General features: G+C 41.6%; 1 protein-coding gene across 2 annotated transcripts in view; it reads left to right on the top strand.

The window, feature by feature from the left end:
- Window positions 1-23,818, top strand: part of nlgn4xa (neuroligin 4 X-linked a) — an 81,328-nt gene that overhangs the window by 51,587 nt on the left and 5,923 nt on the right. For both annotated transcript variants that reach the window (XM_031852380.1, XM_031852379.1), the window contains 2 exons: window positions 13,821-14,006; window positions 16,614-17,403. In XM_031852380.1, coding sequence (XP_031708240.1) covers window positions 13,821-14,006; window positions 16,614-17,403 — 976 coding nt within the window. The remainder of the gene's footprint in view (window positions 1-13,820; window positions 14,007-16,613; window positions 17,404-23,818) is intronic.

Below are 23,818 nucleotides of genomic sequence, written 5' to 3'. Positions count from 1 at the left end.
ATATATATATATATATATATATATATATATATAAGGCATTTTATAATTAGAACAGTATCTGATACATACAGCGAAACTAATTATCTCAGGATTATGAGATCTTTAGCTTGTCAGAGGTACAAGTTCTGTATTTGTATTTTCTCATGAGAAGAATGAGATCTGCTTCTCCTAATTATAAGAAAATACTTCATAATTGCAAGAATTACTAGCAACGTCCTGCAAAAACGCTTACAAGATACTGAAGTTGTTTCCTTTTAATTATTAAATACAGATCTCATAATTATGAAATGCATAGATTCTAACCTTAATATCTACTATAAATAATGATTATGAGATGACATACTTGTCTTGTGTTTATGAGATATGGGTCCTGTTATAAGGAAATCATTTCACACGTTTCTGAGATATTCTGAGATATTTCGTGATGATGAATATTTAGAGTTTTGTATTTGCTCCCTACATATGTAGACATATTATGCTTAAACATGAACTACTCATACTAACACGATTGAAAAAATAAAACTGTCTAATATAGTCGGGGTAAAATGTAGCATCTGGTTGCTATTATCAACCCCTCACCCTGTGTGTCAGCTGCTTTTTGGTCATTTTATTAACTGCTAATGTATTTTGGAATATGCACCTCAGAAGTGAAAAGCCTGAAGGCGAGACCTGCAATACTACTTGTGTTCGTCCATATTTAGTTCAAGATGAATATCAGAATGAGCAAGCCTTGAAGAAGTCATGGATTGGGTGTTGCTTCAGTGAAGAGCTGAGTCAGCAGTCAGAGGATGAACAGGCCTGCCTCTATTGTTTAAGGAGAAATACTGGCCCAAAGTGCTTTCATTACATGCAGGGCTAATGAGACATTTCAAGTGAAGAAGACTCGCATGCTTTATTCACGTACCGCACACTACCTCCTGTAGCTGCATCTTCTCCAAATGCCTGCAGTGTGCACGGCTGCTTGTGCCTGTGAGAATTGTTTGCTCAGTTCTGCAAGCTGTGCAAATGTCTCCCCACGGATGTCAAATAGATTCTAATTAGCTCTGCGGAATTTAATGAACATACGCAGGTTGATCACGGGGGTAGCGCCCCGGCTGAATGCATGTGTGACCAATCACACTTTTCCACAGTTCAGAGCGGTTTGCTGCAGCACAACATCTCTCAGGCACATTCTCACGCTCTTTCTCCCAGGAAGGAAGGGGGGGGCAGGTTATCTTAAGGGGAAGTAAGCAGCACATGCCACATAGAATAGATCTACATCATCTGAGAGCTTGTAACCTGAAGATGAATTCAAGTCTTTCTATAGAGTGTGTATGGGCTGAGAACATTAAGATGGTGATTTCAATAATCTTTTATTTCTCATAATTGAAGCACCTGTTCTGCTATTTATCAATCTACATCGTTTAAGTGTGAGTTGCCCGAGTTTTGGAGATAACGGCCGTAGGAACTACTACCTGCTCACAACAAGCCGCCGGGTCATGATTTATGGAAAGAGACTCTGCTGTGGAGTTTTTCAAATGTAATTTTTTAAGCACTTTGAGAACCACACACTGAGTGCCATCTAGTCCCGTAACAACCTAGAGAATAAATAGCACTACAGGTAAGATAAAACACATTTATTGTGGTGAACTGTCCCTTTAAATCAAAGGTCACAGTGCAGTGGACAGAAACCAGCTGAATGACCTCATGCGTCCATGCATAGAATCCATGTCGACATGCTCCCGAATAGTGAAGCTCTCATCCAAATCTCTTCAGAATTTTGGTCACATTAAAAACAAAAATGGCTCAGTGTTGCGCTCCAGGGAGCAGGATTATATTTACACATGCAATTAAAATGCAGCTGTGGTACACACAGAGAAAATCAGATTTCTCTTCACCTGCCGAGTTTGAATTTGAAGGGAACACTCTCACATTTTTGGAAATATGCCTGATTGCCATCTTACCCAGAGTCGGATGAGGAGATCAATATCAATTCCATCGCTGTCAGTCCAGTGCAGAGACCCAGGACGTGTTTAGCCTAGCTTAGCTCAGCATAAAGACAGGAAACAGGAAAACTGTTTATCATCACAACCGATAAAATGCTCTTTCCAACAACTTCACAGTGTTGCATCGTGTTTATTATAGAATATAAAAACAAGTTCAGTCCAATTTCCACATTTCCAAAATATATATTTAGCATGTGAACGGCAGATTCTCAAGTACGGTATAGTATTAATTATAATAACATTTTTCTATCTTAAGCTTTGGGGCTAAAATGAACTCTGGGCCCCTGAACGCCTCCACATACAGACTGTAAATATAAGACAGAGCCAATGTGTCAGAACAGGGAGTGTGGAGTTTGAAAGATGTGGGTGTTCATCTGGCAGAGTGTCTTTTGAAAAGATGCTATCAAGTTGGATTATGGGTAATGTAGGATCCATCGTTTTTGCAGCTTGACTAATAGGAGGAACTAAAAGTCAGGACGTCTGTACATGTTCATTTTAAAAATACTTTATAGAGGAGCAACACTAAATCCCTGAAGTATACTTTTACACTGAAACGGCAATGATTTTGCACCAATAGTGCATATTATCAAAGTAACGTCAAAGTGGTGAATGTATTAACAACGAAGTCACATGGACAACCTGGAGATTCTGGACCCCCTAGGGCAGATGTCTGGTTTGTCAAGTTGGTAATCAGCCATGTTCATTTCATGTTGCTTTATTTTTGTCTTACAGTTCAGAGGAAGCCCTATTTTACAGTTGAAGTTCATAGTTTTTAATTGTATGTACGATTCTACATTCAAAACATATGATCTGTGAAGAACAGCTTTTGAATTGCTGCCTGAATGAGTTCAAACAGTTCAAGCAGCCAGCTTGAGTCTGCTGTTGAACACGCATGGCAGACTCCTCTCGCTGCAACATATATGCAATGCATCCTTTTGATCGTGGCGGTGTTGTCGAGCCGTCAGTGTTCTGCTCATTCTTTGATGTCACCTACCATTACTGTTGCTGTACTGTCACTCTGTGTCGACAGCTGCTGCTGCTGCTAAGGCACTTTGTTAGCGCTGGAAAAATGTAATAATATTACACTCAATACAATTATTCACACTTTCAAGTTTGATACTTAAGTAACAGTTTGCTAATACTATTGTATTTATACTGAATGGCATTATGTCATTTTTACTTCGGTACCTTTACTTAAAGTCACTGTGAGGAACGTTTTGATCTTTACGACTCAGTCTCAATTAAACACTGAAGCCTATATACGACCTACATAAGCAAACAACACCATCACCGAGGAGATTGTCTATTTCTGAATCATTCTTAATGCAAGTCATTGGTGCAAATCTGACAAAATCATGCAGATTCACCATAGACTCCATCAGCTCAGACTCCAGCGGTGCCTTCAGCAGCAACCGGCCCGCCACGGAGAGACCCAGATCCAGCTGTGCTGCCGTCTTCCACCTGCCTGGCAGTAGTGGCTCTTCCTCTGGCCAGGAGCAGATCTTCATCCCACGGCTCCGCTGGGAGCTAACAGCGACACCACGCTGCTGGAGACACAGGCTGTATTGCTAGGCCAGCTGAAGGGAAGGGAGGCACTGGAGAACCAGGACTGCACAGCGCAAGATGTCAGGCCCTGCTGCAGTAAAAAAAACTGTTTTCTGAAGAGTATCTGGTGCTCGGAAACACCATCCTAACAACCCAAAATAAATTCAATCGTCGTAGTAGCCTTAAGTTAAGGAACTGAATGAGTCTTCATGTGAGTGGTGACCAGCTGCATCTCATCTGGATTTGAGAGAGCTGTTGGTACATCGTGATGTAAGGGCAGCCCTCATACCACCACACTGTGATACTGTCAGCCAGGGGCGTCGTTAGGCCTATTTTTTTTTTTTTTTTGGTGATGTCATTAAATTAAACTATTGTTTCTCACATGGACAAGTTATTTATAACTCTAACATGCTTCATATGTGCGTACGTTCTGGTTTGTATGTTTTCTCCCCCTTCAAATTACAATCCAATAGCCTATCATCATACTTAATTAACGATATAAAGTTGACACTGTCAGGTCCATTCTCCATCCATTGTGTGCTGTCCCTTTAAGAATTAGGATTTGGGAGTGATGCGGATATGACTCTTTCTGATTGAACCAATCTATGAACTGTCTGAAACAATGGATATCTGCGGCCCCAAATGGGCCCCCCAAAAAAATTGCCGCACACAAACATGCCGCTCCCCTTAGAGCTAAGCCCCCCTTTCTTTGAAGCCTAGAAATGCCCCTGCTGTCAGCCATTGCACAAACACAGAATACATATATAGATGAACTGGCTCGTCCTAGATCAGTGTGTTGTTTCCTTTGATGCTGTGAGACAAACATCTCTCAGTGTTGAAGTAAACCACAAGGAGAAGACTTGTTGTCGGGAGAGAAGTCACATCTCATCACAGTCTCACTAAAAATCAGAAAGACCCAGATAACATTGATTATATTATTTACTTCAAACAATGTCCCCGAATGATTAAGTTGGGCAACATCTGTGTGTGACTGGTATTGAATGAAATAATAATTCGCAGCATGGAGGAGCTTTGTTGATTGAGTCCATTCAAGCTGTTATCAAAGCCGTACTGTTGCACTCTGTCTTTGCTTTCAGTCTCCTTAGCTTCCTGTTTGTTAAGCTCTTCAAACTCGATCTGACCTTAACGAGTGTTTCTCCTTGTCTGTCACCATCAAAGCCCACGAAGAATCTCAACCCATCAATGTGTTTGTGACAATCACAAGCTAACGTCAGCAGCTTTCGTCATTGTCAAGATTCCATTTAAACATGTCAGAGAGACACTTTATCTTATGTTTTTACTAATATAGAGAGCAGGGCTGTATTAAACAAAGAGGTCAAGTCTGTATTGTTCCTGTTAATGTGGAGCTTAAGAGTACATTTACAATCGTCCATGCTGGGTTATAAAAGCTGATTCAGCCTGTAGACCATTGTGTAAGGAGATAGCATTCAGACAGAAGATCATTGTTCATTTGAATTAAAAATGAAATATGAAAAATGTTCTTCCTTGTAAAATATTTTATTAAGTTGGACAGGTGGGAGTGTGTGTGTGGGGGGGAGTCATCACTTCAATACTTGTTTTTTTTTCGAGAATTGATAATCACACACATTTGCAAAAGTGACTAATTACTAGAACTCCAGCAATGGAACACAGTCTTCACCAGTAGCATGCTGGGTGTTTCACTCCAGATGTCCAGATAAAGATGGGGAATGTTTGAAAAATACGATTTCATATTGTTGTTTATTCGGTAATGCAGTTTTTAGCTGTCAACAAACTTTATTTCCCACAAGTCCTTAGATTGCAGCAGACTAAAGGGCATCACCTTCAAAGAAGAGGTGAATGTCTTCGGCTAGTTCAGACATGGTTCAGACAACAACAACATGACAACAGCTGGAGAAAGAAGACAGCTTATATTAGAGAGAATACAACACTTTTTAATGATGCCAACGCGTTGGAGCTGTAAGGGAGCCAAGCCCCAGCAAACAAACAAAAAGTGCCAAAGTTGAACCTGGTTTTTGCCACAATGCAACAGGTCCAACTAGGCACTGCAATGTCCAAATACCTTCAGGTGACAGTGTTTCTACAGTGTTTCTACTGTTTCCTGTGGAGACAGAGTTTAAATGATTGTTACTGTGAAAACTTTATAGATTGTCACAAAGGGTCGCAAAGGATTCAAATTATAAGATCAAGTGAAGAAGAAACTCTTTTATCTGAGAATATGGGATTATTAGGGAATCACAGAACACCTTTCCCTTCTTCAGAAACACAGACGACATATCGATGTTTTATGAGAGAATATCAGTACTTATACATCATAAGTATTGTATTATTTTCCAAACATGACTTTATGAGTCACTGCGTTTCTATAAATTGAATAGAACTCTCATTCTGCCTGCAGTGAGCAGGCAGAATGAGGAGACCACTGTGTGTTTTCACCTCCCACTAATGCCTTTAGCTGTGTTTTGCCTAATCACTACCACCAGAAGTAAGTAACTCTGCACAGTAATGGGGAAAAAAAGTTAAAATAGTCCCATTAAACTGGTAATTAGCTGCGTAATAAAGTCACAGCAAGACAAAACTGCGGAGCACATGTTGTTGAACATGATTGATGGCATTAGTCAAGGCAGCACTGTGTCTCTGTGAGCTCCTTTAAAAGGGGGCTTTGGGAGGTAAGGAGAACCTGCTGGCGTCTAACCGGCAAATACATTTCAGTTTTTTTCTCAGGTGTTAATGATGATAGGAAAAAGATGACACTGGTGTCATCCTCTAAAATACCCTCAAATCTGTCCAGTCTGTGGAGACAGGACGCCGCCTAGCCAACCACAGCTAATCTGCAGCTTAAGTGAAAAAAAGAGAAGTTGGAGAGGAATGTCCACATTTGTCTTTTTCAGTCATTCTCATTATGTCACACTTAGTGTGACTCATTGCTCCACTGTCATCTAAAATCTTCCACATGATGTGAACCTCAAATGCACCGGCGTGGGCTGTCGCCCTGTGACAGCTGTGCTGTGTTTGTTTCTCTGCCGCACTGTCAGTCGGGAAAGGTTATGTTTAACACCAGGCAGGCCCCATGTGGGCTTTAATGCCTCAGCCTAATTACAGACCTCAGCTGCGAGAAAAAGCCTGGCTGTGATTGCCTTCTCTTCACCTTCCCTCGTCCAAGTGATTGAGCTTGAAGCCGGGCTGACCCGGGCTGGTGGGCCACTTCGTGTCTGACAGACACTAGTTTTAGGTGTGGCTATGGCTGAGCTGAGCTGACCTTGTTGAATTTATCCCCAACCATTCCTTTCCCACCATTTCCTTTGATAATTAACTTTTCATCTGGGAGCTGCGGGAGAGATTATCTTCTGGACAGGGAGCACAATCAAGCACTATTACTGTCATGTTGTCAGTGTGCTCTGCCTCTCTCCACCGGACAGAATGATAAAGGACCTCTACTTCTTTTCCTTCCTGCTGCACTAGAGTGATAGATGAAGTGAATGTGTGCAGATTATTTGCCGGTGTCATTTTATGTTTGCTATGACAACCATCTCTTTCCCTGATTGAGACACAAGAAGAGGAAGGCTTTTGTCTGCTCCACTTACAATTAATCTGCCATTGAAAGTGGACTCTCTGGGTGTTTGTTTGAGTTTTTATGCCCAGATGATGATGTGTCATATCAGAGCTGAGTGCTGCGAAGCAGAAAAGTGCGTCCATAACCCTATAAAATCACCCAAGGTTGTGTTGCAATCCAAAACCACAAGACTGCGTTTCACTTTTAGTGCAGGGTCTTGTTGTCGGAGTTAGGAACAGTCTAGGAATTGTTTCTTGAGTAACTGTTAGTCATGTTGACAAAAGTGTCCAAGTAAGTTGTACTGTTACATGTTGTGTCAAATGTAAAATAGTATTATCTGTAATGTGTAATGTGTAATAGGTCACGAAACGCAGCTTGGGCAATGCCCCACGGCGTCTGATACCGAAGCACTGAGGCACCCTTTAGCGTCTGTATGAGGCTTTCAACTAACTTTGATGTAAACCTATCCACACCATTATTCAACGGTTAGAGCAACTGACTTAGCTAAACTAGTCGAACGTCCAAGCACAGCGGGTTGGAGAGGAGGACGTATGGGTCAACAAACGCATGACTTTCACCCAGGAAACAGCTGTTTGTGTCCCATGTAAACCCAAGTGAATGTTGAGTTGTTGCACTATAGTTTTGTTACATTAATTCTGGACTTTGCAAACAGCAGCTTCCTAACAGCATAGTTTTACCTAACAAACATACTTATTTGAACCCAAACCCAATCTTTATTTAAGCCGAACCAAGTGGTTTGTTTCCTAAACCTAATTATGTAGTTTGGTAAGAGTAAACAGAAAAAGCAAGTTATCCTAAATTGGAAGTTTTGAAAATACATGTAACGAGCAGGACCTGTAGATTTCCTGTGAACACAGAAGTTTATTTTGAAAAGACACTATGCATGTAATGAGAGGAAACTGTAATTTCCAATGGACACAGAAGTTTCTTTTGAAAAGACACTGTGTGCCTGTAACGAGCGGAAACTGTAGGTCTCCTGTGAACAAGAAAATGTGCTTTTAAAAAGGCACTGTATGCATGTAACGAGCTGTACGTGTCCTGTGAACACAGAAATTTATTTTGAAAATACACTGTATGCATGTAACGAGCAGGAACCTGTATGTTTCCTGTGAACATAGGAGTTTAATTTGACAGACACAAAGCATGTAATGAGAGGAAACGGTATGTTTTCCTTGAACACAGAAGTTTATTTTGAAAAGACACTGTATATATGTAAGGAGCAGAAACTCTAGGTTTTGTGAAGAAGTACATTTATTTTGAAAAGGCTGTATGAATGTAAAGAGCAGGAACCTGTTTTCAATAAACACGGAAGTTTATTTTGAAAATACATGTAAGTATGTGACCCCGTCCTTTAGTCAGAAACTCAATGTTTCCAAAACTGATGCTAAAGCCAGCTGGGGCCACTGACTATAATTTTTATGATTACATAGACAAAAATAATACTATTTATGTATTTAAAGTGTCAGTCGTGTCATGATTTGATGATCAATATATGTGTAAGGCACATGCTGAGAGTAGTATAAATAAAATTAATAAAGCATAGTATTCTAAATCTACAAGAACAAAAAAAAAGAAAATAACAGAGCCCACATGTTTGTTTGCTTCTTGCAACTTTGAGCTCAAAAGAGTTAATCAGACATTTCTCCATCTCCAGCGTGAGTGATGTAAAATAAATGCATTGACTCATAAGGCTCTCTTGCCTATGAACATTTTGTGCTCTAAGCTTAAGCACTTGGCATTCTGCCGGCTCAACGCCTGTCCACAGAGCAGCCGTGCCATTTCACACTGTGTCATTTGTGCCACTCACACTGCTCTACTGTCATCTGATGCTGCTAGTTTTTAACATTAAACTGTGTACAAAAACACGCTGTGGCATTTAGATAACACGCTGATGGAATTTTCAGCACTTGGGAAAAACTCATTTTAAATTTCAACTGAGATGTTTTGTGCAGATTAAGTCAGTTTAGCTGCTCCAAATGGAATGGACTGTGCTCATACCTGGCTCTGGAAACTCATTTCGTTGTCAGGTGAAAATGCCAGTATTTCATTAACTTGTTCAATTTGATCACACAGATGTTGAACTTTATCCAGTAGGGTTTGCAGGTTTGGAGGAATGATGCTCTGTCTGAATACTGATGTTGACAATGTTTAGTTTGGGCTGTTATTATGAAATAGTTAATTGATGCATTAGCATTTTGTACCAACCTTATTGGAGCTTTACTGCCAATTTGGTAACTAAACAGAAAGGATTCACATTTGTTTCTCAATGCGTCTTAGCTGTACACAGTCGTTGCAATTAAAATATGATATTATTACAAAATTGTTAACTGTGAGTAGCTCCATTTATGCTGTGTGGTTTATCGTGAGATAATACGTGTCCATCAATACCACAGGAACAAATAATGGTTTTGCATGTTGGCATTTATGGGGGTTAGGAGTAAAAATTGAGGGACTCACAGGAGACAATTAATGGAATAATTGTTAAAACTTGAGATCGAGATATCATGACTTTTAGTCCTAAGCATGTGGTCAAGCTCTGAAAATGATGGATCATATCTCATAATCTAGTTGGTCATTGAAAGAAGGGTTTGGAGGTTAGATGCATGGATGGGTGAGTGAATGATGCCAGAGTCTGTGTTTGAAGCGAGTAATATTTCTCATTGGAACGTCAGCTTGTTGTGTTAGACATGTTGAGTAGATATGCCCAAATCAAGCAAAGTTATTGCTTCAGTCACTGTTCCACATAAAATAGGTTAAAAATGAATCAGTTTGACCACAAGTTAGACCTCCTGCCCCGGTCTTGTTCAAACCTTTTAGTTGTGTCCCGCTGTACTTAGCTCCTAGCCCCTGTCAGGGCAGAATGAATACAAATAGGGGAGGTGAGGGGTTAATGCGCCAGCCCCCCCCCCCCGAGCAGTGGGAGTGCTGCTGTTAATGAAGGGCTTCCTCTGTGCTCAGTGAGAGATCACAGTGTCACTGACAGTATGGGAAAAACATGATCTGAAAAAACTAAACTAAAGAATGTCATCTCTACCACATACTGGCCAAACATATATTAGCTACATCTATGTCAAGATGCTGGTTGAGTGACAGGTAGAACAGCGCACCATTGCACCAGCACTGACTGGTAGTCAAATCAAGTAAACAAACGGTGGGCATAATTTTTCCACATTCTATTTCACCAGTGCTCAGGTCGGGCTCATGTAGGGAGAACTGGGAAGTTGAACTTGAAGGCTTTTTCTTGACCTTGGAAATAGCAGTTTGACAAATTTTTCGGACTAATCATATTGTTGTTACTAGGGGTGCAACGGTTCACAAAATTCTCGGTTCGGTTCAATACGATACAGTGGTGCCACGGTTCGGTACGTTTCGGTACGTTTTCAATCCAGCAAAAAAGCAGAAATGCCGGGGGGGCGTGTCTGATTTGATTCTCTGTTTGGGCTTTTGTTTTCTTTTACAAAGCAGGAATTATGGTCTGGAGAAATGGGCTGGTGAAGGAGTAGTGTCACGGGGCTCAATAGCATTTAGCATGTTCGTACAGCCTGGTTTATCACCAGAGTAGGGATAAACCTTTAGCCCTGTTTGAATCAAGAGGGAACAGATACCGAAACGCTGCGGGGAGAGTTTGTAACGAATATTACATGACTATTCACGTACACTGGGCGTGATGGTGCCAGTGTAAACAGGAAGTAGATTGGTTGCTTAGTTTAAAATAATACGACAGAGTAATAAAGTAGTCTTTAATAATGAAAGGTCGTGTTTGATACTTAAGATCTTCTCTAAAATCTTCCTCTGTGAACTCAAACAGATACATTTCGTGGAAAGTTTGATTTTTCAGACTTCGTTACAGCGCTGGGGGTATTGCTCTATATCTCTCACCTCATATTTACATTAAAATCAACACTTACACATAAAGGTTTACTAGATTATGGGTCCATAAATCTGGTCAACACACGTCTCTCACTCGTTTCCCCGTTGTTGTCTGTTCTCACTCGTAGCTCTGCTGAAGGCTTAGCTATCTGTCCTACAGGATAGCATTTACTGCTAAGCGTGATACTGGTGTGTCAAAGCAAATAGGTAATACTATAAGCTAAGCTTTTCAGCTGATCAGTTTGTATGGCCTTTTTCAAGAAATGCCATTCAGATATCAGACTATTTGCATTAGGGACTTGTCAGAGGATGTTCTTGTTTGATGCCTGACTATTAGCACAGAAATACTAGAAAGTGCTGACATTCATCTCATAACTATGTACACTTATATACAGTATGGCTGAACAATCGGAGAAAAAGTAAGCATGTACTTAATTATCTTTTACTGCAGTGTTTGTGGTGTACAGAATATGCTGGAAGGAAAATAGGCACAGGAAAACCAGTACAGAGCTGGAAAGACTGTCAGACCCTGCTGCAGTAAAATGAGAGGTGATATACTTACAAGGTCACAGCTGCATAGCTTACCACTTATGGTGAACGGACAACTAGACCATCCGACAGTTCTGCTGATCACTTGCTACTGTAGCTGCTTAAGCTAACATTAGCTTCACAGACTAACAGGACAAGTTTACATTAACTTTGCAGACTAACATAACATATTTAAATGAGGGTATTGCGTGAAACATAGTTTCAAATTGTAATGGAGGGCTTCTGACTCTGTGTTCACCTGCTATCTGTCATTCACACTCAACAACTACTGAGCTACCCAGCCTGATATCCAAAGTTTACGTAAGGCCGGTAATTTGATCGTATTTGTAGAATAAAAAAGACGTGTTCCTGCGTGAGTAAGAAAGTGTGTTGTCCAACATTTTCTTAGCTACTAGTGTGTAAATGATCATAATAGCTTATGAAACCGTTGCTGATTTAAACTACAGTGTGTTAAGTAACATCAATCTCACTCTTCCAAATGCTAATTTTGATACAGAAGTAATCCTACCTGTAAAGGTATATTTGATCAAATAAACATTTGTATGCTTCTTATCATTCTACATTCGGGTTCTTTCAGTAGGTCTCTTAGGTTTCTGATAGGTCTGTGTTTTTCAGATGGTGTCTATAATGTATCTCTTGGCGGTATGACTTAGTTATGTATGCAGTTTATTTTTAAAATGAAGCTTTGACTAATCTTCACACATCCTGGGGAGAGCCTGGTAGGGATGCTCCTCTCCTCGGCTCCTTTGAGGTGAGAGATGAGAAGGGATAGAGAAAAAGGGGTAACCGAAGAGAAATGAGAGGGACTGGAGGGGTGAGGAGCGGAGGAGAAAGCAGGGGCAGGGCCTGTGGTCATCCTACAGGGTGTATGAGGCTGCCAGAGGCCTTGTAATCCTCCCACACCGCTGCCCTCCTTTCCTCTCTGTCATCCCCTCCACCTCACCATGACAAACCGGATCTGTTCTCTATCAAGGACCCACAGGCTACCTCTCCTCTTTCCCCCCCTTTCTTACCTAGCAGTCCTCATCCCATTTGACATTTACACTGCCTCGGTCTTGGTCAGCTCGCAGAGACAGGCTGTGGCTGCCAGGCTTGGCCGCCGAGCTCATAGGCCTGGCAAGAGAGGAGCCACCAGTTCCCGCCGTGGCAGCATTTACAAAGCCACTTAATGGGTTTAGGCGCATTTGCTAATTTGTCAACAAGTTTCGGATGTGGAACACGCTGCCAGGCTGGTTGGTCTGGCACTTGACTGGGAGGCATCCCTATTGGCCAACCATTTCTGGAGCCATGGGTGAATTCAAAGGCCTTTGCATACTTGAATATTTGTATGTTGGCACCTGAGGCAGCAGATCTCAATGTTGAATGACTTACAAACAGGATCATTATTGTAGTGTCCAGGGTTTTAATGTAGACGGATTATCGATGGGAGAAAGAATACAGTTATTGGAGACAATAATACCTTTTTGGCATATTTTGCAGGATGGATGGTGTCTAAACAGGAGGCGTAGCAACGAGTAGCAAGTATCAGCAGAGCAGCTTCAGTGTGTCTACACAGGATGCTCTGTCTGTGTGGCTCTCAGCCCCAAGTCCTTTGGTTGTACTGAAAACGTAACAGCTCACAAATAATAGTTTCATTGTTAAAAGAGGCTCATTATTTACCCTAAACAGCGGGTCCCTGTAGTTTTTGGAAAATGTCACTCGAAGAAAAATACATTGTGCATTTGTTGGGGACTATTTTCAACAGCGGATTCGTTCATATTTTGTGCTCTAGTGTCTCGTGTTTATTTCTACCAGCAGTGTGGTGTACGTGGCATTCAGTTCATGGTCACCCAGTGCAACAGTGATGCTCATTGGTGTGTTTCAGAAGATGTTTCAGACTTTCAAACACACAATTGTTATTAACATGCACATGACGTCGTTCTCAAGCAGGCTTTATCCATTTTAAAAGAATTGGCAACACAGACACTTTGTATTGGTCAGATCTCACTCGAAAAGCTCAGTGAAAAATACATGTTTAGCTCAGTACAACTCTAATGCAATACTAAAGCTAATAAACACAGAGAACAACCTGCTATTTTCAGAAAAATACTGAAGACCCTTCAGATGAATTCAGATGAGAGCTGAAGTCCCTTCTTAATTTCACCAATTTAACTCACAGTGAAGGGTACATGTTTGTAAGATTTAAGACGTGAAGATTCATATTTTGAACTCTCAATCCTGATTACATTAATGTCAAAAACCTTTTGAATTCAAGTTGAAATTTGTTTTTTTCCTCTTGTTTGTTTTCATCCATCCAGGGTTTCTAAGCACAGGAGACCAGGCAGCCAAGGGCAACTACGGCCTGCTGGATCAAATCCAGGCTCTCAGGTGGATCAAAGAAAACATCCAGGCCTTCAAAGGAGACCCAAAGAGGGTGACCATTTTTGGCTCTGGCGCCGGAGCATCATGCGTCAGCCTGCTCACCCTCTCACATTACTCAGAAGGTACGTCTGCTTGCTTACAGGCATGCGTAACCACACAGAGATGTGCTCGCACTCAAACAGGCTTTTCATCATTTTGTCATTTCTGCTATATACGTGCATCTACGGGTGCTTTAATACATGGGCTTCACACGAACATGTCCACAGTGACCTCTGGTTCAGTAGGTAACCTTTAACAAATAAAACTCACTAAAACTAAAATAACTTGTTATCATATTTGCTCAAACTGTCATGATATATTGCTAGTAGTGCATGAGACTACTGAAACTACGACTAATTAATAATAATTAATAGATAATAATTTTCTTTATTTCAGCATCACTATCAGGAAGACACAAGGCACAAGAAGTATTAAATGGAAAATTGACATGAAATATCCGCAAGAAGTAACCCTATCTGGCAAAAACCCAATTTAGCAACTCAAGATAAAATCTAATGACCTGATTGCCTTTGCATGTGCTGTTTTTCCTGTTCCATATTTCAATCTTTTCTAAATCCAAAGGACTGCACTATATGTTTTCACAATTGAGTGAAGAATAATGAATTTTTGAGCCCATTTGGACTCTTGTTACTGCTATGATTTAAACTATTGGGGTTAGGGTGGAGGGTTGCATCTTTTTCACACTGAAATGACAGCAACAAAGAGGAGAAGAATGTAAAAGTTGGACGGCAACGATGTGATTGGCTCGCGGAGATCCTGGCAATAGTCAGTTGATGAAGTTGGGAGAGAGAGAGAGAGAGAGAGAATGAAGAATAAACCTCCAATGAACCTCCACTCAGCTTCATGAAACACTGCACAACCACAAGCACCAAAAGAAAACATCACTTTAGCATCAAGAAGAATGCACCGAATCAGTTATTAAAATAGCCTCATGACATCATATTTGACACACGAGACCACAACTAAAGTATGTGTTCATTGAAGTGTGTATCCTACCTCAGTCTGAAAGCATTAGCTGATGGAGGATGGATTCTGATTTATTATACTGTATTTGCATCTTTATTACATGTATTATTAATGGACATTTGAAATAGAAGAGTCACAAGGTTGCTCCCTTTCTGGCTTTCACAAATGTTTAGTTGCAACTTGCATGCAACGTTTGAAATTGCCGGACCCATCTGTCAGAAAAAAAAGGAGGATTTAGAGGATTGTACCTCAAGCAGTGCAGTTGTAGTTCTCAGGCCAGTTCCTTCTCTGTGTGTGACTAATACAGGGTTTTTGAAATGAAAAATGCACCTTCCCACCTTGCTGCTTGTTGCAGTTAAAAGGTCTGTTTCATTTTTCTTCATGGTGGACGTGAGGGAATATGATTGTCTTACTTTACATTTAGATTAAAGTCCTCATGTTGTGATGGGCATCAATCACGGCAGAGAGAGTCGACAAACACGCCATGGCGTGTTTGTCGACTCTCTCTGCCGTGATCTTGGTGATGCTTCTTTGTGCGTTTGTTCCTGTAACATGGAGCTTGTGCATCAGCAACATACCAAGATCATTACTCAGTCACTCATGTCTAGTTTTGTACTTCATTTTGCTGTAAGTTTAACTGATCTTGCACATTAGACTAACAGCGGCAGCAGTAAAAGCTTGTACACTGTTAACCAGGCCTTGTGGGAAATGTCTGCTGTGTGCTCCAAACATGCTTTTCAAGTCGGCCTGGTTGAGTCACCACCACTGTGTGTTTGCATGAATATAAATAGAACTCTGCGAAACAAAAAAAAAAGACACATAACTCCAGCATTCCTACTGCATTGTGGCCTACTTGCTGATTGGCAGTCTGTGAAGCTGTGCGACCAATATTCCAGGATGTGAAATCTGCCTACGGTGTTGTTGCTATACACACAGCAAATATATGTTATGCTCTGCGTTGTTCATTAGGGACACAAAGATGTAACATCAATATTCCGAATCATCCTTTTATTTGCCTTGAAATGTTTTTATGCCGGTGTGACAGGCGATAGAGCTCAAGACTTCTCTGTTCTACTGCTTGTATCGTGATATTTAAAGATTAACGGGACAACTCCATGATCATACCTTGTCCCTTTATATTAACTGGTTGCCTTTTGTTTGTTTCTATACAGCCTAAATCAATTCATTTTGAACGGTCTTTGCATACAGCAGTAATGTTACCAGACAGGCATTCATACTGACAAACAGCAGACAGCTGCTGAGACAAACATGAACCGGAGACGTCCGCCAGCGAAAAGGGCACTGCTGACATCCGATTGCAGGATATTTCTACTAATTAGATAGTCAGCCATAGCACATTAAATAGCTTAAAACATACCTGCAAATATCAAATTTGTCACTTTAGATGCACGTTACTCTTCAACAGCACTGCTAACAAAACACCGTCTGCCGATTGCTTGTAAAGCTACAGCGCAACTTTGTTTACTGCGTCTCTCTGGTTCCCTGCCGGGACTCAGCCTGTCAGGGCTTAACTGTCAATCCAACACAGCGGCTGAGAGAAAAAAAGATTACAATTTATAATAACCCCAAAAAACCTTCTTCACGTCCTTTTGAAAACATAAAAATGAAACACTAAATCACATATGCCCATTCCCATGCTTTTGTTCATGGGTGTGTTTTACTAATACCAGCTCCAATCTCAGATCTGTTCCAGAAAGCTATCATCCAGAGTGGCACAGCACTGTCCAGCTGGGCAGTCAACTACCAGCCTGCCAAGTACACGCGAGCCCTGGCTGAGAAGGTGGGCTGCAACATGCTGGACACCATCGACCTGGTGGAGTGCCTGCAGAACAAGAACTACAAGGAGCTGATCGAGCAGTACATCACACCTGCAAAATACCACATCGCCTTCGGGCCTGTGATTGACGGCGACGTCATCCCAGATGATCCGCAGATCCTAATGGAGCAAGGCGAGTTCCTCAACTACGACATCATGCTGGGGGTCAACCAGGGTGAGGGGTTTAAGTTTGTGGACGGCATCGTGGACAGCGAGGACGGGGTGTCTGCCAATGATTTTGACTTTGCTGTGTCCGACTTTGTGGACCATCTCTACGGCTACCCGGAGGGCAAGGACACTCTGCGTGAGACCATCAAATTCATGTACACGGACTGGGCGGACAAGGAGAACCCAGAGACCCGGCGCAAGACCCTGGTGGCTCTGTTCACCGACCACCAGTGGGTGGCCCCGGCAGTGGCCACAGCTGACCTCCACGCCCAGTACGGCTCACCCACCTACTTCTATGCTTTCTACCACCACTGTCAGAGCGACATGAAGCCCAGCTGGGCCGACTCGGCTCATGGTGACGAAGTACCGTACGTGTTTGGAATCCCCATGATCGGCCCCACGGATCTCTTCAACTGCAACTTCTCCAAGAACGACGTGATGCTGAGCGCCGTCGTCATGACCTACTGGACTAACTTCGCTAAAACAGGGTGAGTGTTTTCTTGAGTTTTGATGCCGTACCATTCGTGTGAGATTTTATTCCTGCAATATATGAGATACATCACCCTTATCATTCACTTTTGTGCATCTATAACTTCACCCCTTCATCGTGGAGTCATCACTTAGTCAAACACACACTGCTGGAATCCATCTTACTCTTAATGCAATCCATCGAGAGTAAACATCCATAATCTGCTCAGAAGTAATCTTTATTATGATCACAACTCACTTTCACACACAAACATTAAACAATATTCCCTCTTGCAATAATACGATTGAAAATCATGACGTCTGTTTCACTTATCTTACATTACACCTTTGTCTGTATAATTTGTCAGCTGTTCGTTTAATGAAAAGCTAAATATCTTTGTTAAAAGGAAAGGAAAGAGGCTTTGGGTCGATCTAACAGCTGACTGAATCCAAACTTCCACCCACCAGGTCTTTGGAGTGCACACCCACTAAATTCAATCTTATACAATTAAATGACCTTTAACAGAGAACACATCTCTGATACTCCAAAGATGGATTCGGAGTTGGGGTATCAACAGAGGTTCTGTTATGATTAGTGTATTAATAATTAACTCATGAGTCAAAGGGATCAAGTGGAGGTTAATAAAACAAGTGGAATCTTCCCCTGGTGCTGTGGCTGTTCTGGATGTGATGAGAGGATTTGCTCACTGTTTATATTTGGATCACGTCTTTTGTTTCCTGCACCTTGACATTAGGTATCAGGGTGTTTGCAGCCCAGTCATCCTGAAAATTCACTTTAAGTTGAATAAATATGACGACGTCTTGATCAGCTTCATAGGCTGCAGCGTTCACTCCCCTGCTCTCTGTTTGGCTCCCTTCCAGTTGATGCCTGAGGGGGGGGGGGGGGTCTTTTTCAATGAAGCAGTGAGTGAAAGTGGCCATTTTTCAACAAATCTCCCACACACTTTGCAAAGCCTCGCGTCCCGCTTCATGGCAGGTTGAAGTTTTGAAACTTCCCCTTATGAATGTAAAAAAGACAAATCTCTGTTTGGATGTACATATGATAATGACTACATTTTAAGAATTTGAGCCATTGGGTCAAATTAAAATGAAGGGGATGTCCCGTGTCGTGCTAGTGGCATTATGTTCTTTATGCTTTTGTAAAGTGCATCATCTCATAAGTAAACCAAACAAAAATAACACACATAATTATTATTATCACTCACTGGTACTGGAAGTTGTCTAAATATCAACCAAACAGGTCAACGGACCAACAAGCAGTGATTGTTGACTCTGGTACATGAATGAATCTGGGAGCCACGAAGCCCCCAAGTGGTGTTGTCAGTATTCTTTGGTATACAGGCTACAGTTCAGCGTGTACGGGAAGTGTGGAGGGCAGCGGCTGAGAGAGATTGACCCAAGTCAGGTCAGGTAGAGTCGATTTTACGGCTTTGCTTTGGCACTGCTGAACAGTTTCACCAGCGCTGTTGGAAGGACATACCAGGGCCGGTCTTGAGAATTGAGCAAGTTATTAGAGTCCATTGAGCATTTATTACAAAGTATACCTCAAACTCCTCCTTTGTTGTCTATATATATATATATATATATAATTCTTGATCCAGCTTGTCTCGCAAACTGCCACAAATCCTCCTCCACTCCTATTCACTCTGGTTGAGAAAGTCCTCCTTATGGATGTTGGACCAGCGTTTACAGGTTGGAGCCATAATTCCTGTCCTAATCTGGTGATCACCTCGTTTATTTCTTCTGATCAGCAGTTCTAACTGTCATACCTGCTCCTCGCATTTCTCTTCCATTCCCTCTTGCATGCTCTCCTCCCTACCACTACACTCGGCTTGTGCAAGCTTCAGCTTTTGCCAGCTGTTCTCAAAGGCAGTCCTAATCTTTTCATTCTGCTCTTTAAAGGCAGCTTCCATCTTATCATTTTTTTTTCCTGCCACCAAGCTTGGACTCTCCCACTCTCATGCACCTGGATAAGGAGAATTTCTCAAAGGCGGTTCATTTCTGCTTCTCTTTCATTAATAATCTCCTCCCACTTCCTGAGCTGGCTGTAAAGCTCCCGGTTTGGTTTCAGAGCTTTTCAAAGTTGTCTCCAATCTGTTTTAGCTTCCAGCTTTACATGGGGCAACTTTCCTCACAGAATGCTGGAAGCTGCTGTACTCATGGATCAGTTGACCCGCATTCTGTTGAGTTTCTCAAACTGCCGCTTCAGGTTCTGGTTCTGCTGGTCCAAGAGGAGTGGTTGGACGTGGACTTCACCACAGGCTGACTTTTCAGAATGAAACGAATCACATTATACAATAAAACCAGTATTAGGTTTAGGCATTGTTTTCGTGGCAAGCTACATGAAAAAAAGAAAAGAAAATTGGTGTCCATGTACACGAATCAGTGGATTTGGTGACTATTTCACAGACTGACTTGAGACTAGGCTGGTATGGGTGACTGACAGCATCATCCCAAATGCGTTGAAGCGATTCCGTATATGCAGTATCGGAGCCAGGATTCTGGACCCCTTCTATAGGGAGACGAATGGAAGTGAGAGAAAACTGTCACGCTTTTGGATTTTTGTTTAGTTGTTCCTTCCGTTTTATTTTGACTTCCCCAGCCTCTTGTGTCCTGGGTTGACTTCACTTCCTGTCCTTGTCTGTCCACCCGCCTTGGTGATTGTCTGCCCCGCCCTTAATTGAACCCTGCTGTGTCTCATCACCTGCACCTCCCTTGTGTATTTAAACCCTGTGTGTCCCCTGTGTGTCGGTTTGTTTGTGATGGTTCCTTGTCTGTTCTGTTCCCTGTTTTTTTTGGACTTTGACTCCTGGTATATACCTGATTTGATCCCCACTCTTTGCTGCCATGTTTCCTGTTTAGTAGTTTTGTTTTCTTGGACTTTTTTTGTTCTACATTTATGGACTTCCCCGCTCTACAGTTCTGTGTTGACCTTTTCTTGTTCATTAAAGCCACCATAATTCAACCCTCTGTTTGACTGTGTCTCCCTGCATTTGGGTCCATCCCCCATTATTGTTTTTGGCCTTTAAACCCTGACAGAAAACCCTTTCATCCGGAGATAACTGATTTACTTGTAGTCAGTTCATTTGTATCTAGAAAACCAGACAACTTTACAATGCCTCACATTTGTTGATCATTTCACAACTGGGATACCTTAATTAATTCATTATTCTAATCATTACATTCATAAGTGGTACTGTCTTAATGACGACTGCTATCTAGTCACCTACTCTTGGTAGTAATGGCACACGTCTGGTACGTCACTTCTAATAATAAAGCCTGATTAAATGATCCTGTTGACAGCTCTCAGGCTCAGTGATGTTTAAAGCTCATATAATATGTGTTAAGACGTTATATATAGATGTTATGTATTTGAATTATTCCATTGGGGTCATGTAAATGACCAGACACAAAAATAAAACCAATTCATTGATAATAATTATGTGTATTATTGAAATAGCATGCATTCGCCCCATAGGTCTAACGTAAGACAATTACTCAATATGGTGGAACAATAGTAGAGAGTACCATTTTGAAGCCAGGGCTGTAGATTAAAAACTGGAATTATTACATTTTAAAGGGTTTCAATGGGACATTTTTGCTCTGAAGTGTCTGATGTATGGCTACACAGTTTATTATAGACTTATTTTAAGAGCTGAGGTTTAAAAAAAAATATCACACCATTGTCAAAATATATGCTATATGCATTAACCGCCAAAAAAACTTCAAAAGCCAAAAGTGTCCCTAATGAGGCACATGGGTTACAATAGTCTGGATATACTGAAGGTATATCTGAGGTATTTAGACTATTAGCTGCTAGTGTCAGCTAACTTTTAAGTGTCAAAACAATTCTAACACCCGAACAACATCAGAGCAGAGTGAGTGACTCTGGAGTGACTGATCAGAACGGATCAATGATGGAACAGCATTGATCCGTTCTGGTTTCTATGGGGGACAGTTTTAACCATTTTAAAGGGAACATTGGCACAATGGCACACTCTAGCTCAAACTCTGCACATGGACAGTTCAACTACAAAATACAGTCTTGCTGTTCAGAGCACTGCAGCTTTTTACATCCCGTCTTCAGCCTCCAGCTGTATAAAGTATTTTTGTACTGTACTTTATACCATCCAGCTCCTTAACAGTCAGCAACATATTCTCATAGCCGAGGCTTTATTACCAACAAGCTTTGCAAATGCATATGATTTTAATACAGGTGATTTGTTATCACAAAACAAGCTTGTACGTGTCTCTTGGATTTGAAAGTTGAATGAGCAGAATTCTCCAGCCCATGAAGTAAAAAGGCCAGACTCTGATGTATATCTCTTACGTTGACTCCCCCAACAAACACTGGCAAAGATGTATTCCTCTTCTATGGCAGTAATCATCACACATGGGCCAATATTTAGAGCTTAACTGGAGATTTAGGGCTCACAAACAGTAAGCGTTAACGCCAATAAACAGCGCGACTACGATTATGTACAGTCACTACTCAACGACACACACAGTGAATCTCTCAAAAGGCCATACATGTGCTTCTATTGACTGTCGCAGAGCAGCCAGACTGGGAGACACAGGGACCCAGACAGTTGCTGCTCATGGCTGGTTACCTCGGACTACCAGCACCACAGGAAGCACAGCATTACCCGTGCTACACTCAGCGCTTTACAGTCACGTCAGCGTCTGCTGTGTACTTCACCCCTCTGCTGCTGCACCCAGAGGGTTATTTTGGGATTGAAGACTAGTGGTGGAAGAAATACTCAGATCATTTATTTATTTAAGTATGTGAAAATACTACAGGTACATTTTTAATACTTAACTTAAAGTTTTCATTTATCACAAAAAGCCTTCGTTATAAACTCAGCTCAGGGATTTTTAAAATGAGTGTGTGTTTACCAGAAAGAAGGTTCTAACAGAAAATATGTTGATATGCATCATGGGAAGTGTAGAAGCCAGCAATTCTTAAGCTTGATCTATAATAGGGACTAAAAGTCCCCCAACGATCGACTTCACACGAGGCGGGTGAATCGCTGACTAAACAAGGAAGCGCAGCGTCAAGTGTGAATTTGTTTGGATAAGCGTTTCTTGCGGAAGCTGCAAGCAGCAGCACCACCAGAGGCCAAGCAATCAGCTGAACGGGCACGGCTATAGTTGTTGGGCCGACAAAATACATAAGCAATTGGAGGCTATTGCTTTAGGCTCCAAAGACTTGTTATGACCATTGGTCATTGTCTTTTCATAGACTAAAATGAATTGATGAAGATAAGAAAAGCGCTCTATTACCATGTATGTTTATAATTGAAAAAGTCATGCAACCTTTTCATTTAAAGCTGCTCTGGTGGCAGACAGTAAATGGTAACTATGGATACACAAGTACATGACAGCATCTGTTCCACCACTCTGCTGACACGTATTGTGACTGTGAAATGTCTGCTTTCATACACCTGACTGAGAGGAGTACAGATTTCGTATATCCACCTATGGCAAGAGTCCCTGCTATTATCAACAGATTGGATGCGCGATGGAAACATATGCAAGCAAAACAGGTATTTTCCAGTTCAATGAGCAACGAAAGCCACAAACGTTGTCTTTTCTTTTCCCAAGCAAATTCAGTAGTGGCATATTGTTGCAGCATATGTCAGCACTGAGATGACAGGCCCACCACATGCTAGCTGAGCCTTATGCATAGTTCCATATGTAGCCACCAGTTGGAGGGCAGACCTTGCATGATGGCAGAGTACAACCTTTTTAATGAGAGAGCCACATTAGGCACAGGCACAGGTGGAGCTGTGTACATTTGGACCTACAGTATGTGTTTGCCCTACCTTTTAACACATCAGTCCCCTTGGCAACAACGTGAGTGATGATGTAAACACATGATATGTCATTGTTTGTGCCCATCTCCAAATATCCAACCATATACTTTCAAAACAGGCTTGAAATGGTTAAATAAAAGAGGAACACGCAGATGGTGTGTGTGGAGGTCTGTTGTGTTTCCAAATGTACTCCCCTCCTTTGTGCACGATCAATGGAACAAACTTCCAGAAGCTGTCTCAGAACTCTTTGCCTCCCAGAAGACCTCTATTGCTTGGACAAGCTCCTAGTTTGTGCCAAGTTAAGATCTTTTCAAAGCAACCGCACCAACCAAATTGATCCTGTAAGTGTCAGTGATGACTCTAGAGGAATCTGAACTCAGCTGCTGCCTCTTACTCAATGCGTTGTCTTACTCCGGGTATTATCCTGAAAGAGAACCAATGGTTTGGCTCAGAACGTAGCCTGATATATGAATCTGCTGTTTCAGCTTGACAGGTAATCCTTCTCAAACATGAAGCAACTGCCCTAAGCCAACTTCACTGTAGGCTCAGTTTTAGGCTCAGTCTTAGGCTCACTGTAGGCTCAGTTTTAGGCTCACTG

This window comes from Anarrhichthys ocellatus, unplaced genomic scaffold (genome assembly GCF_004355925.1).
Source record: "Anarrhichthys ocellatus isolate YVR2014 unplaced genomic scaffold, GSC_Weel_1.0 scaffold12, whole genome shotgun sequence".
NCBI lineage: Eukaryota > Metazoa > Chordata > Actinopteri > Perciformes > Anarhichadidae > Anarrhichthys > Anarrhichthys ocellatus.
This window is presented reverse-complemented; position numbering and strand designations above follow the sequence as displayed.